Source organism: Mobula hypostoma, chromosome 22 (genome assembly GCF_963921235.1).
Source record: "Mobula hypostoma chromosome 22, sMobHyp1.1, whole genome shotgun sequence".
Taxonomy (NCBI): Eukaryota; Metazoa; Chordata; class Chondrichthyes; order Myliobatiformes; family Myliobatidae; genus Mobula; species Mobula hypostoma.
The window spans coordinates 56,674,614-56,689,637 of NC_086118.1; the positions used below are offsets into that span (position 1 = coordinate 56,674,614).

Here is a 15,024-nt window from a genome sequence, read left to right on the forward strand (position 1 = left end):
AGTAAGACTCCCCTCCCCGTCCCTGTTCTCTTTGTTCTATCAATTCTTCATAAAGTTACAGTATTGTGAAGCAACAAGTTTTATGCCTCATTCTTCCACTTCTAAAAGAACTTTGGATTTAAACACCAGAATCCACCACAATTTACAGCTCGTCTTTGTGGCCCTCCACCATTTCCTTGTCACCAAGTGAAGTAATTGGAGGCAAGATTCAGCGGGTGACTTACCTCGCCCGTGAGGCTACTAGAACCACAATTCCTGACACAAACAGAATCAGGTTTGATATCACCGCCATACGTCATGAAATTTGTTGTCTTTGCAGCAGCAGTGCAAAGCAGTACGTAATAATAGTAAAAAATTTGTGAATTACAGGAACTTGAAATTGTTCGGGATCCTTGAATGTTAATGATGATGATTAGTATCTTATTGGCCCATGCACCAAGAGGCAGTGAAAAGATTCTGTTTTGCACACCCCCTGACACAGCACACCATGTGTAAGGCCCTAAGACAAAGTAGCAGGATTAGGCCTTTGAGCCCATCGAGTCTGTTCCACCATCCCATCACAGCTGATTTATTATCCCTCTTAATCCCATTCTCCTGACTTCTTTGTGTATCTTTTGATACCCTGACTAATCAAGAACCCAATCTCCACTTAGCCGCCACAGCCGTCTGTGGCAACGGATTCCACAGATTCACCACTCTCTGGCTAACGAAATTCCTCCTTATCTCTGCTCTAAAGGGACATCTTTCATTTGGAGGCTGTGCCCTCTGGTCCTAATATCTTCTCCACACCCACCCTATCTGGGCCTTTCAATACTCGTTAGGTTTCAGCGCAAGTACAGTAAGGAGATGAGCAGAATTATCTGCAGCTTAATGTGAAAAAGACTAAGGAGTTGGTGGTGGACCTGAGGAGGGCTAAGGCACCGGTGACCCCTGTTTCTATCCAGGGGGTCAGTGTGGACATGGTGGAGGATTACAAATACCTGGGGATACGAATTGACAGTAAACTGGACTGGTCAAAGAACACTCTGGTTGTCTACAAGAAGGGTCAGAGCCGTCTCTATTTCCTGAGGAGACTGAGGTCCTTTAACATCTGTCCGACGATGCTGAGGATCAACAAACTCCTTCATAAGGCCAGTGATGTTGTGGGGATGGAACTGGACTCTCTCACGGTGGTGTCTGAAAAGAGGATGCTGTCCAAGTTGCATGCCATCTTGGTCAATGTCTCCCATCCACTACATAATGCACTGGTTGGGCACAGGAGTACATTCAGCCAGAGACTCATTCCTCCGAGATGCAGCACAGAGCATCATAGGAAGTCATTCCCGTCTGTGGCCATCAAACTTTGCAACTCCTCCCTTGGAGGGTCAGACACCCTGAGCCAATAGGCTGGTCCTGGACTATTTCATAATTTACTGGCATAATTTACATATTACTATTTAACTATTTATGGTTCTATTACTATTTAATTATTTATGGTGCAACTGTAACGAAAGCCAATTTCCCCCGAGATCAATAAAGTATGACTATGACTATGAGACTCAAAAGCCAAGGGCTACGAAGCGGTAGATTGGAAGATCAAGACTTCATCTTTAGCATACAAGCAGTCCATTCAAGGGTCGGACAACAGCAAGGTAGAAGCTGCCCCTGAGCCACTCTGGCAATGCTGCCCACCCCAGATGTCACAGTGACTCCTGCCAGACACTTGCAGGCATTCAGTAGGGAAGAGTTTGGCTCGGCTGTGCCCAATAGCTTCCTGGGTGAGGTGCAAGAGGGCTGCAGAAAGCCTGAAATGTTTCCCAGAACAAAAGCAATTCTTTCAGAAGATGGAAGTAGTTTTAAAACTAACGAGGCTGCTCTCAAGTTGGACGAGCAACACCTTGTATTCTGTCTGGGTAGCCACCTGTAATTTCTCCCCTGTTCCCTCTTTTTCCATTCCCATTTCTAGCTCCACTCTTATCCCTTCTCTTCCCCTCACCAGCCCACATCACCTCCCTCTGGTGCCTCTCCTCCTTCCCTTTCCCCCATGGCCCACTCTCCTCTGCTATCAAATTCCTTCTTCTTCTTCTTCAGCCCTTTATCTTTTCCACCAATCACCTCCCAGCTTCTCACTTCATCTAACTCCCCCACCCACCCACCTTCCCCTCGCTTGGTCTCACCTATCACCTTGTACACCTTCTCTTCCTGCACCACCTTATTCTGGCTTCAGCCCCCGTTTCTTTCCAGTCCTGATGAAGGGTCTCAGCCTCTTTAATCCCTCCCACAGATGCTGCCTGATCTGCTGAGTTCCTCCAGCACTTTGCGGATGTTACTCTGGATTTCCAGCACATGCATAACCTTGTGTTGAGTAGTTTTAAAATGTTCCTTACCTGAACTGGCAGATGTGCTTTCAGATCCAATGTCGACTTCTGATTCAGGGACAGTAATATTACCAGCTTCATCATCACTCAAGCTCATGAATGAAGATCTACTACTCTGCGACACAGAATCTGTCGTCTGTAACATAATTTACAATGACATTTAGAAATAAGATTTGGTCTTCACCTAAAACTACAACTTCCTACATGCGAACAATTTCCGGCTTTCCTTTTTAAAACAAAATAAAAATAATGGAAAGTAATATTTTAATCTGTTTATATCTGGGAGAGTCAAATGTGGGCATAAATTCAGAATATGGGTGTGCAATTAAAAGATCATTTCATACACCTTATTAAGTATCGCAAAGCTAAATTAGTCACTAGCCAAAATATGAGTCAGGACTCAACTCTGTTCAGAGCTCTTGCACATTAAAGGATCCTGAAATAAAATTTACATCTGACAAATTAGAAGATAAAGCACTATACAGTCCAATCACCCAACAATGTTGCGCCAACCTTTTAATCTACTCTAAGGCAATCTAACCCTTCCTTCCTACATAGCCCTTCAGTTTTCTATCAACCATGTGCCTACCTAAGAGTCTCACAATTGTCCCTAATATACCTGCCTTTACCACCACCCCTGGCAGTGCGACCTCAAAAACTATCATTGTGTAAAAAAAAAACCTACCTCTGACATCTCCCCCTATACTTTTCCCTGATTACCTTAAAATGACGCCTCATATTAGCCATCTCCGCCCTAGGCAAATGTCCACTCTATCTAAGCCTCTTATCATCTTGAGCAACTCTATCAAGTCACCTCTCATCCTCCTTCACTCCAAAGAGAAAAATCTTAGCTCCTTTAACATTTCCTCATAAGACACACTCTCTAATCCAGGCAGCATCCTGGTAAATCTCCTCTGCACCCTCTCTAAAGCTTTCACATCCTTCCTATAATGTGGGGACCGGAACAGTGCTCCAAGCACGGTCTGACCAGAGCTTTATAGAGCTGCAACATTACCTTGCGGCCACTGAACTACAGACTAATGCCGCCGTGTTCAGGATTACTCAGCCACTGCCACAGGCTCCAGAAAACGCACTAGTCAGGATGACTGCTGTTGAATCAAAGTCACTGCTAGATCTCAGCGAAGCAATTCAGAACAGTGAAGGGGGTGAGTAAACAACACACAGAAAGCCTTGGATGACTCTTAGATAAAAAGAATCACTACGATCACAAACACAAGAAGTTCTGCAGACACTGGAAAATCCAGAGCATCAAACACAAAATGCTAGGGGAACCCAGCAAGTTGGACGGAGAGAAATAAACAGTCAAGGTTTGAGGTCTGGAAGGGAACGGGAAAGAAGCCAGAATAAGGAGGTGGGGAGAGGAGGAGCAGCACAAGCTGGCTGGTGGTAGGCGAGATGAGGTGAGGGGGATGGCGTGAGAAGCTGCCAGGGGACAGGTAGAGGAGGTAAAAGGCTGAAGGAGGAGAGAAGAGTGGACCATGGGAGAAAGGAAAGGAGGGGCACCAGGGAGGTAATAGTTAAGTGAGAAGAAGAGATAAGAGGCTAGAGTAAGGAGGACAAGAAGAAGGAAAGGAGAGGGAAATAGAAAAAAAAGAGAAAAAAATTACTGGAAGAAGAAATCGATGTTCATGCCATCAGGTTAGAGTATGAGGTGTTGTTCCTCCAACCTGGGAGTGGCCTCATTGCGGCAAAAGAGAAAGCCACAGACTGACATGTCAGAATGGGAACAGGATAGGAATTAAAATAGCTGGCCACCTGGAAATTCTGCCTTTGGCAGACGGAGCAGAGTTCAAAAACACGAGGAGAACCAGAGGGATATGTAGGCAGGTGAGAAGGCAGCGTGAGAGGGTGCCAAAATGGGGAATGGAAAAAGAGAGTGTGGGGGAAGAAATTACCAGAAGTTAGAGAAATCAATGTTCACTCATCAGGTTGGAGGCTACCTAGAGGCACTGCTCCTCCAACCTGACTGTGGCCTCATCGTGGCAGGACAGAATCATGATTAGTGGTACACAAAATTCTAATTTAAAAGTAGAAAGTAATGGGAATGCAGAGTAGGAAGAAATGAACATCTAAAATATAAGGCAATTTTTAGACAGCACGGACTCGAGATCCTGTGTCAAAACAGATTTCCCCTTGTGTGCCCACCAACCTGTTAAGTGTCTATAAACAATTTCAAGCCCTTTGACATTAGGACTCACCTTTAAGGTTTGTGATGCAATGGAAACAAGGTGGGCAGAACCCAGTTTGGAATGATAGTGCCTCCTCCATTCTGTGATTCCCAGAAGAATTCCCAGTTCATGCAGTCGGCTTAGATTCCGGAAGGAACCTTCTGCTGTTTGCAGAAGGATTTCCTTAGATTCAGACTGCCCAACGACTCTGGAAAATGGTTCTAGGAAGACCTGTAATTTACAAATGTTTCCAATTATTTAATTAATTACAGTATTTTGTTAATTCTACTTTGGCACACCAAAGATACAAGCACTACTGCAGCTAATTGCTTATTCACAGATCAACAATATTATTTTGTAAACTCTTTCTGTGACATCCCCACCAAATCTCTGTCTCATGACCGACTGATGCGGAAAAGGACAATGACAAGTTAGCAAATTATTTATTTTGGAGAGTGAATTGGACTATTATTGTCACCTCTAGTGAGACATGCCTTGCAGATTGTCTGTACAGATCAAATCATTACACAGTGCATTGAAGTGGAACAATGACAGAATGCAGAATAAAGTGGAACAGCTACGGAGAAAATGCAGGGCAGATAAAAGACAAGTGCAAAATTATAACGAGGTAGATTGTGGGTCAAGACTACAGAGAACTTATCCAAAAAGGTTGAATTTTAGAACAAGACCAAGTAGAATGTAAGAAAGTACCAATTTCTTGATTACACCAAAAGCATTGATCAGATAAATTTGAATTTAATCTATTTATTTTTTGTGGTGTAATATATAATTGGTGTAAAAAATTATACCGTACTAATCTAAGTCGAACGTCTAAGAGTTTAAGAAATTTAAGAGTCTTATTGGAACAAATTACTGGAACTCAACTTCCACATAACCCTGTATTATTTCTATTAGGTGATATAGAAGGGATAAAACCAAAACTTAAATTGAATAAATATCAGAAAGAATTCATAAAAATTGCATTGGCAGTAGCTAAGAAGGCTATAGCAGTTACTTGGAAATCCAATTCGTATTTAAGTATGAATCATTGGAACAATGAAATGGCTAGCTCTATTCCACTCGAAAAAATTACTTGTAATTTAAGAGATAAATATGAAACATTTTTGAATATTTGGTCCCCTTATTTACAAAAGATAGGATGGCATATTTAGTTGCTCCAATGATAAGATGTTGGTCCCTTGGGGAAAGTAATAAATAAATATACTAAATTTATTTTGAATCCCATGGAGCATGTGGAAACCTTCCAATATCCAGGCAGTTCTCTTTTTTCTTCTTTCTTTCTTTTTTTTAGGTAGGAGTATATATCGGGGGGGAGGGTTAAGGGGAGGGGGGAGGGTAGACATTATCTTTTCATGTATTCACTTTGAAAACTCAATAAAAATTATATTTAAAAAAAAAAGTACAGAGAACTATTTGATAGCCTTATAGCAGCAGGGGAGAAGCTGTCCTTGGGCTTGATGTGCTTTCAGGCTTTTGTACCTTCTGCCTGAGGGAAGTGGGGAGAAGAGAGAATGTCTGGTGTGGGTGGGGTCTTTGCCGCTGGTTTACCAAGGCATTGAGTAGTCAGACAGAGTCCACAGAAGGGAGTCTGGTTTTGTGTGATCACGTGCAGAGCAGTTGCCATGCCTATCTGTTATGTATCCAGAGAGGGTTCTGCCTATGGTGCATTGATAAAAATTGGGAAGAGTTGATGGGACACGCCAAATTTCTTTAGCCTCCTGAGGAAGTAGTGGTGTTGGTGAGCCTCCTTGGCTGTGGCGTCTATGTGGTTAGATCACGGAAGGCTACTGGTAATACCCCTCCCAGGAGCTTGTAGTTCTCAACCTACTCAACACTGCTGTGCAGACAGGAGCACGGGTACTGCTCCCCACCTTCCTGAGTTCAACGGCCAGCTCTTTTGCTTTGCTGACATTGAGGGAAAGGTTGTTGTCATGACACGTCACTAAGCTCAAAGAAGAATTCACTAAGAATGAATTCCTCTTTGCGGCCTTTATGAGCATTGTGCAGGTCAACAGACTGCCTGTTCTTTACTGACCCCAGTCTCCAAGTGGTTATTATGCTGGAAAGTTATCCCTTGGAGACAGTAATCATAGCTGCTGGAAAGTACAGAGCAGCAGGAACTTTGAACATACCTTGCACAGTCGAACAGACTACATCATTCAGTGCTCGGCATCACAAACGGACTGGACAATCTGCCATTTTGACAGATCTGGCTTGCAAAGAGAATGTTCTTAATCTGACAGCAAGTGCAGATATGCCCAAAAATGAACACTAATTAGTAATCTACTGAACTGTTGATGAAATTTTGGAATTAGGCCACTTGGCTCTTCGAGTCTGCTCTGCCAATCCATCACTGCTGATTTATTATCTCTCTCAACCTCATTCTCCTGCCTTCTCCCTGTCACCTTTGACACACTGACTAATCAAGAACCTATCAACCTCCACTTTAAATATACCCAAAGACTTGGCTTCCACAGCTGCCTGTGGCAACGAATTCACCACTCTCTGGCTAAAGAAGTTCCTCTTCATCTCCATTCTAAATTGACACCCCTCTCTTCTGAGGGTGTATCCTCTGGTCTTGGACCAGTTGGTTATAGTGGCATGTTAAAACTATCCCATCAGACACACAAGTCACATGATATTCATATAATAGTGTACCTTCTGTAAAAGTGATTTGCAAAGTCTTATTGGAATCCTGACAAGACAATCAATAATAAATTTGGCAGCTCGATGTGGCGATCGGCTTTCAGTCTCCAAGTTCGTTTCTGTGCAGGGAAATACAAATAAAAGGTGTCAAACGTTGGCAGAAATCAATGTAATAACCACAATCTGAGAATAAATGAAGGGTCTCAGCCTGAAATGTCAACATAGTGGTTTTAACAATCACTCTAACCAAGTATAACATTTCATTTACAGTTCAATAAATTACTAACTAGTGTTAATCTTTGGGCATATCTATATGCTGTCAAAACAGTTTATTCCTCTCCATTGATGCTGAGTTCCTTCAGTGTTTAGTGTGTGTTACTCTGGATTTCCAGCCTCGTGTTTACACTGAGAATAAGTTGCTAATTTCCTGTTCATTCGACAATGGGAAGAAAGCCTCAATCTGGCTTCAAATTTAGTTTTAAGCAACAGCACTGAAATTTCATTATTCATTTCAGATAGATGCACAGGCATTACGCAAACCCTCACAGTCAACAACACAGGTCATCTTTAAACATAAGTTCCATTAAAAAATGTTTAAAAGTCAAACAGCCAGAGGACGTCAGTGGGTCAAGCAGCATCTATGGAAATGAAGGGATGGTCGATGTTTAATGTCACTGGTTTACTATCGCCACATGTAGAGAAAAATGTTGTTTTGCATGGCATCCATATATCATAGCAGTCCACCGAGGTAGTACAACAAAAAAATCCAGTTGGGTAGCCTCCAACCTGATGGCATGAACATCGATTTCTCGAACTTCTGGTAATGCACCCCCTCCCCCTTCATCATTGCACACCCCCATTTCCTTCTCACACCTCATCTCCTGACCTGCCCATCACCTCCCTCTGGTGCTCCTCCCACTTTTCTTTCTTCCATGGCCTTCTGACCTCTCCTATCAGATTCCCCCTTCTCCAGCCCTGAACCTCTTGCACCAATCAACTTCCCAGCTCTTTATTTCACCCCTTCTGCTTTCACCTATCACCTTGTGTTTCTTCCTTCCCTCCACCTCCTTCTAACTCTGACACCTCATCTTTTTATCTCCAGTCCTGCCGAAGGGTCTCGGCCTGATACGTCATCTATACTCTTTCCCGTAGAGGCTACCTGGCCTGCTGAGTTTCTCCAGCATTTTATGCGTGTTGCCTGGATTTCCAGCATCTGCAGATTTTCTCTTGTTTGCAATCAGAATCAAAATCAGGTTTAATATCACTGGCATATATCATGAAATTTATGACTTTGTGGCAGCAGTACAATGTAATGCATGATTACAGACACCGGTGCACCTCAGGGACGTGTAGTTAGCCCATCGCTCAACCCTTTCGACAGCCATGACTGTGTGGTTAGGCACAGCCCAAATGCCATCTATAAATTTGCTGACGATACAACCATTGCCGGTGGAATTTCAGATGGTGACAAGAAGGCGTACAGGAGCAAGATAGATCAGCTGGTTGAGAGGTGCTGCAGCAACAACCTTGCACTCAACGTCAGTAAGACCAAAGAACTGATTGTGGACTTCAAAAAAGACAAGGGAACACACACCAGTCGTCACCGAGGGGTCAGAAGTGGAGAGAGCGAGCAATTTCACGTTCCTGGGTGTCAATATCTCCGAGGATCTAACCTGGACCCGACATGTCGATGCAACTACAGAGAAGAGGTGGCAGCGGCTATTTTTCATTAGGAGTTTGAGGAGATTTGGTATGTCACCAACTATAACAGAGTGCAGAATACAGTGTTACAGAGAAACTGCAGCGCACAGGCCGTCAATAAGGTGCAAGGCCTTATCGAGGTAGATTGTGAGGTCAAGAGTCAATCTTTTTGTTCTAGGGGACTGTTCAATAGCCTTATGACAATGGGACAGAAGCTGTCCTTGAGCCTGGAGAAACGTGCTTTCATACCCATTCATTATTAGTAGTACTTAACACAACTCAAGGCAGTTCTGATCTCCTACCTACAAGAAAGCTATCCATAAGACTGAAAGAGCATGGGGAGCACCTACAAGGATGTTGCCAAGACTTGAGGACTTGAGTTATAGGGAAAGGTTGAATAGGTTAGGTATTAATTCCCAGCCAAATCCAACTGGATCCAATGGGCTATGTGGCGAGCCCATTTCTGTACACCGGTCACACATGCCTACACAGCCAAACACCCGAGCAATCACATCGCCAAGTACACTGATCATCAACAACAAGATGGCTTACACGGAGGAGGTGGAAGAGCTTGAGGACTGGTGCCAGGCAGGTAACCTTTTTCTTAATGTTAACAAGACAAAGGAGCTGATTATCGACTTCAGGAGAACTCACACCCCCCACATTTACATTGGCAACACAGCAGTGGAAACTGCGAGCAGTTTCAAACTCTTGGGAGTGCACATCACACACAACCTCTCATGGTCTCAAAACACATCCTACACAGTCAAAATCAGTCACATTATGCTGAGCCTAATATCACTTTATGGACATACAATCAATCCATGTATATAAGCTAAATTATGTATTTATACTTACTGCATTTTTTTGTATTCTTATTGTGTTCTTTATCTTATGTGTGTTTTTTTTTTATCCAGAGCAACAATTATTTTGTACTCCTTACACCCATGTACAGGAAACGACGTTAAACAATCTTGAAAAGATTCATTGAGTGTGAGTGGTGAAATGGATTTCTTTGGACCAATGTATTGAACAGCCTAATTGTAATGTGGGTTCTTAAAACCTGCAGAAAGGTAAAAGTACTTCCCAACAAACTGAACATTAGTTAAATTGCTTAGATGCAGCCTAGTATATATGGCCTACTCACTCCTGTAGCTAATTTTGGGTTTGCTTGGAAATAAATCCAAGTTCTACACTTCTCTAAATTCTATTGTTTTGGTTTGTGTTAGGGTGTATTTTGGAGATGCAAGATAGCAAATATTAATTCGACATCAAACAACCTTTAGATCTGAATATGGATTGTGGATTAAATTTAAAATGCAGCTCTGGTGGGGAATGCAGCTTGGAACAGGAAGCACCCAATCAACTGGAGACGTCTGCATATGCATGAATGTATACGACTCAGAGACCACAGTAATTAACACTCACTTTGAGTGCATTGGTGGAAAGATCCAGGAATTGGAAAACTACATGCAACTCAAAAGAGACATTATGAGGGCATAGCAGCTATATAAATTATCCTGTTACCTTTGGTCTTTAACATATAAAAATGTGCTGTAATGTTAGGTTGGGGAGTCTCTGGCTACGTCCACACTAGACCGGATAATTTTGAAAACGCCGGTTTCACGTAAAAACGACAGGTGTCCATATTAGGCGTTTTTGAAAATGCCTCAGTCCACATTAAAACGGATATTTGGGCGAATCTCCTCCTACTGGGTATCCGCAGGACACACAGAAAACAAGTGAAGAGGAAACTGTATACTTGGTGTGCATTTGTCCAGAAACATTTCCTACCGCCATAGTCTCTTCACCGATGAAAGGGACAACAGTTACAACTAAATGCAGTAAGGCTTGTTACTGGGCAAAAGTGAAATTTGCTGTTACCTCATTTGTTTGCCTTTACTTTTGCCATGTCTTTGTGTATTATTTTGCTGCATTTAACATGTGCAATAAAACAAGTTACTGGGCAAAAGTGACAATTGTATCTATTGAATGTCTGCACAAGCAATACATTAATAAAACACCGTGTTAAATGTATAAAACATGTCTGCATCAGTATTTTGTATCAGTGTTTCCATACAATGTTATATTAGGCTGTTACACATCTATTGTCAGATATTGTTGTTGAGGTGTTGGAGGTTGTGTTCATGAAAACAATGAAATACCGCGCTGCTGTCACCATTTGTTCCAGCAGGTCATGACAGCGATTTTAAAATTAGCCGGCTACCCCCCGTACACACTACAACAGCCAGCCGGTGTTTTCAGATTTAACCACTCTGGAGAGTGTTTTAGAAAAGCTCTGTTTTTGGGGGAGGAAAACGCTGTTTCAGTGTGGATGGAGAGTCAAAACGAAGAGAAAAGGCTTTGGTTATAGATTTATCCAGTCTAGTGACTGTCTCTGCATCTCTCATGACTTCAAAGGCTGCCAGGCTGTGAGTGTCCTAAATAAAGACTTTTATCTACCAGCTGCGTCTCCCCAGTGACTTCGTTCACAGTTACAACAGCTTATTTTCATTTCTCAGCTAAATGAATCAAAATAAACCCTAACACAGGAGCTTCTGCAGTTGCTGGAAATCCAGAGTAACTCAGTAGGTCAGGCAGCATCTACAAAAGGGAATAAACAGCCCATGACAAACAAGAGAAAATCTGCAGATGCTGGAAATCCAAGCAACACACACAAATTACTGAAGGAACTCAGCAGGCCAGGCAGCATCTATGGAAAAGAGTACAGTCCACATTTCAGGCCGAGACAATGTTTAGGGCTGAGCTCCTTCATCAGAACAAAATATATTCTGTGCCTTTATTTGGAGCATGTGATAAGGCCATATACAGGAAGCTGAAGAGGAGAATGCACTCATTAACATTCCATCACTCTGAAAATGAGGTAAAGACTTACTTCACAGAACAATGCACAGTTTCTGACTTGACATCTTCTCAAACTGTTTGCTACCACTCACGAGAAATAAAGCAATCTATTTGTTCCAACTGTATTTTGATCTTCTGAACCACATCTGGTAGCCTCCAACCTGAAGGCATGAACATCAATTTCTCGAATTTCTAGTAATTAGCCCTTCCTCCTCTCCTTCATCATTCCCCATTTCTGTTTCCCTCTCTTACCTTTTCTCCTTGCCTGCCCATCACCTCCCTCTGGTACACCTTCCCAGTTCTCTTTTTTCTGCCCTCTCCTATCCAATTCCTCCTTCTCTAGCCCTTTATCTCTTTCACCAATCAACTTACTGCTCTTTATTTCACCCCCTCCCGGTTTCACCTATCACCTACCACCTTATACTTCTTCCTCATCTTCTTACTCTGACTACTCCCCTTCCTTTCCAGTCCTGCTGAAGGAAGGGTCTCGGTCCGAAACGTTGACCGTTTACTCATTTCTATAAGATGCCACCTGGCCTGCTAAGTCTCTCTGGCATTTTGTGTGTGTTTCATCAGCAAGGTAAGAGAGATGGAGCCATTGCAGTAACATAGATTGAAGAATTTGTCAAAGAACTGCACAAAAAATATTACCTTCTAAACTTCCCAAAATCGCCAAAGCAGATTCCACGTGATTGGCTAGTAAGGATAAGGGAGCATTCCTTAATCCGTCTGCAGTTACTATGGAAACCAAGTGGCCTGCTGTCCCTATGGGGTCATGTGACCTAACAGCCTGAGCAAAGAGGTCAGGGTTGGTTTGAGTGGTGAGCCTCAGGAGCACGCCTGGCTTCACTTCCATGGCGATCAAGTCATTCAGCACAGCTGACCCTGCAGGGGAGAGAAAACAATTACTGTATGCGTTTGCAGGGTGCATTCAGTGCTTCATGTCTCAGGGCACTTCACAGACATCCGTTTCATCGCAACTATAGTTTGAAGTTCAAAGCAACTTATTGTCAAAGTACATACACATCACTATATACAACCATGAGATTCATTTTTTTGTGGGCATACTCAGTAACTCCAAGAACCATAACTGAATCAATGAAAGACAACAATCAACAGACCAGACAAACAACCAACATGTAAAAGGTGAACTGTGCAAGAGAGAGACGAAAATATAATAAATAAACAAACAATAAATATTGAGAACATGAGATGAAGAGTCCTTGAAAGTGGATCCATAGGTTATACCATAAGGTGTGGGAACATTTTGGGGGGCAAGTGAAGTTGAATGAGTTATCCCCACTGGTTCAAGAGCCTGATGGCTGAGGGACCACAACCCTAACTCTAACTCAGCCCAGGATCACAACGTTCCCAGCAACCACCCCCGCCCCCCCCCATCCCCGGGACCTCCACATCCCATGGGTCCACCTCAGACCTCAGATTCATGCATTATGATTAGGCTAAATACCACAAATGCTGCCAGTCCCACACAATGCACTAAGGGAAGAATTTTGACCAAGGCACACAGCAATATGTTGAATTCTGACCTTTGGAAAGTGAGGAGGATCTTTAACACTCAGGGGTATTTAAGAATCGCCTAGATAGGCACGTGGAAGATAGAGACATGGAGAGTTATGTAGGAGGGAAGGGTTAGATTGATCTAGATTGAAGAGTAGGTTAAAGGTCAGAACAACAGTACTGTGCTGTACTGTTCTGTATTAATGTCTTCACTTGCCTTTCGCTGCTCTCTCTACCTGACTGTAGATAAAGATGGTGCTGGTGATATGCAGTGGTGCAGTTAACAACTAGGCATTTAAATATGCATCCTAGCACATGATCCACATTCAAACCATAACTATAAATCAGCATTAAGATACAATGCATCAGATTTTTACCTCCTACACCAAGCTGAGTCGCTTTTTCGCTGCAGTTTCTTTCGATGAAGTCCTTCAGTGAACCATGCTGTGGCTGGAACACCAGCTCCCATTGTGACCATTCGGCGAGATCCTCCAGTAGAGGGGTATTCAGCAGACATATCAAAGCCTGCTGCTTACTCAGGTCCCCAAGCAGACCCACTGAATTATTTGCTTCGGTGTTGCAATAACTTAAAAGACAGAATTATTTTGATTAATTGCAGCCACATAATATCCTCAAACAGCTTTTAAAAACATAGGAACTGTCAGTTGAATCTGCAAAGCTTTAGACACAAATCATTGAAATATTGTACAAGTTATTAATTAGTTAATAAAAGTTTGGGGGTTAATTAGAAAGGATTAGATATTCTTTGCATAAAAACATTAACTACACAATACAAACACAAGAGATTCAGCAGATGCTGAAAATCCAGAGCGACACACACAAAATACTGGAGGAGCTCAGCAGGTCAGGCAGCATCAGTGGAGGGGGAATGAACAGTGAATATTTCAGGACTGGAAGGGAGGGGGGAAGAAGCCAGATACACGGCTAGGAACAGTTCAAACGTCACTCACACACGTCCTCATTGAGGGATCAGCAGTGGAAAGAGTGAGCAGTTTCGAGTTCCCATGTGTCAACTTATCTGAAGATCTATCCTGGGCCCAACAAATTGGTGCAGTTACAAAGAAGTGGCTATATTTCTTTAGCAGTTTGAGGAGATTTGGTATGTCAGCAAAGCCTTTTGCAAATGTCTACAAATGTTTCATAACCATCTGGTACGGAGTGGCTACTGCACAAGATCGGAAGAAGCTGCAAAGCTCCATCATGAGTACTGGCCACCCCAGCATCAAGGATGTCTTACAAAGATGATGCCTCAAAAAGTCAGCAACCATCATCAAGGACCAATACCACCCATGTCATGCCTTCTTTCCATTGCTACCATCAGGAAGGAGCTACAGGAGCCTGAAGACCCACACTCGGTGATTCAGGAGCAGTTTCTACCCCTCAGTCATTGAAATTCTGAATGGACATTGAACATATGAACACTGTGTGTGACAGTGTGTGCGAGAGTGTGTGTGAGTGTGAGTGAGTGTGAGTGTGTGTTTTTAATGTATATATTTCTGAGTATAGTTGTAATATAAAATTGTAATTTATAGGTTTTTATGCATTGCATCGTACTGCAACAAATTTGATGGCATCTGCTGGCGATATTAAACCTGATTCTGGTGAAGTAGATGGGGTGCAAGCACACAGTTTAATAAAAACAACCAACATATGCAGTCAGGGACAAAAACATATGAAGAACAGAAATACAATATTCCTTTAACTTA

General features: G+C 42.7%; 1 protein-coding gene across 1 annotated transcript in view; it reads right to left on the bottom strand.

The window, feature by feature from the left end:
- The window catches only part of wu:fj29h11 (uncharacterized), a 160,580-nt gene that overhangs the window by 73,633 nt on the left and 71,923 nt on the right, over nt 1-15,024 (bottom strand). Inside the window, exons 16-20 of the mRNA XM_063030715.1 lie at nt 13,675-13,883; nt 12,431-12,664; nt 7,226-7,332; nt 4,577-4,777; nt 2,367-2,493 (exon numbers count right to left, since the gene is read on the bottom strand). Of these exons, the coding sequence (XP_062886785.1) occupies nt 2,367-2,493; nt 4,577-4,777; nt 7,226-7,332; nt 12,431-12,664; nt 13,675-13,883 (878 nt within the window). The remainder of the gene's footprint in view (nt 1-2,366; nt 2,494-4,576; nt 4,778-7,225; nt 7,333-12,430; nt 12,665-13,674; nt 13,884-15,024) is intronic.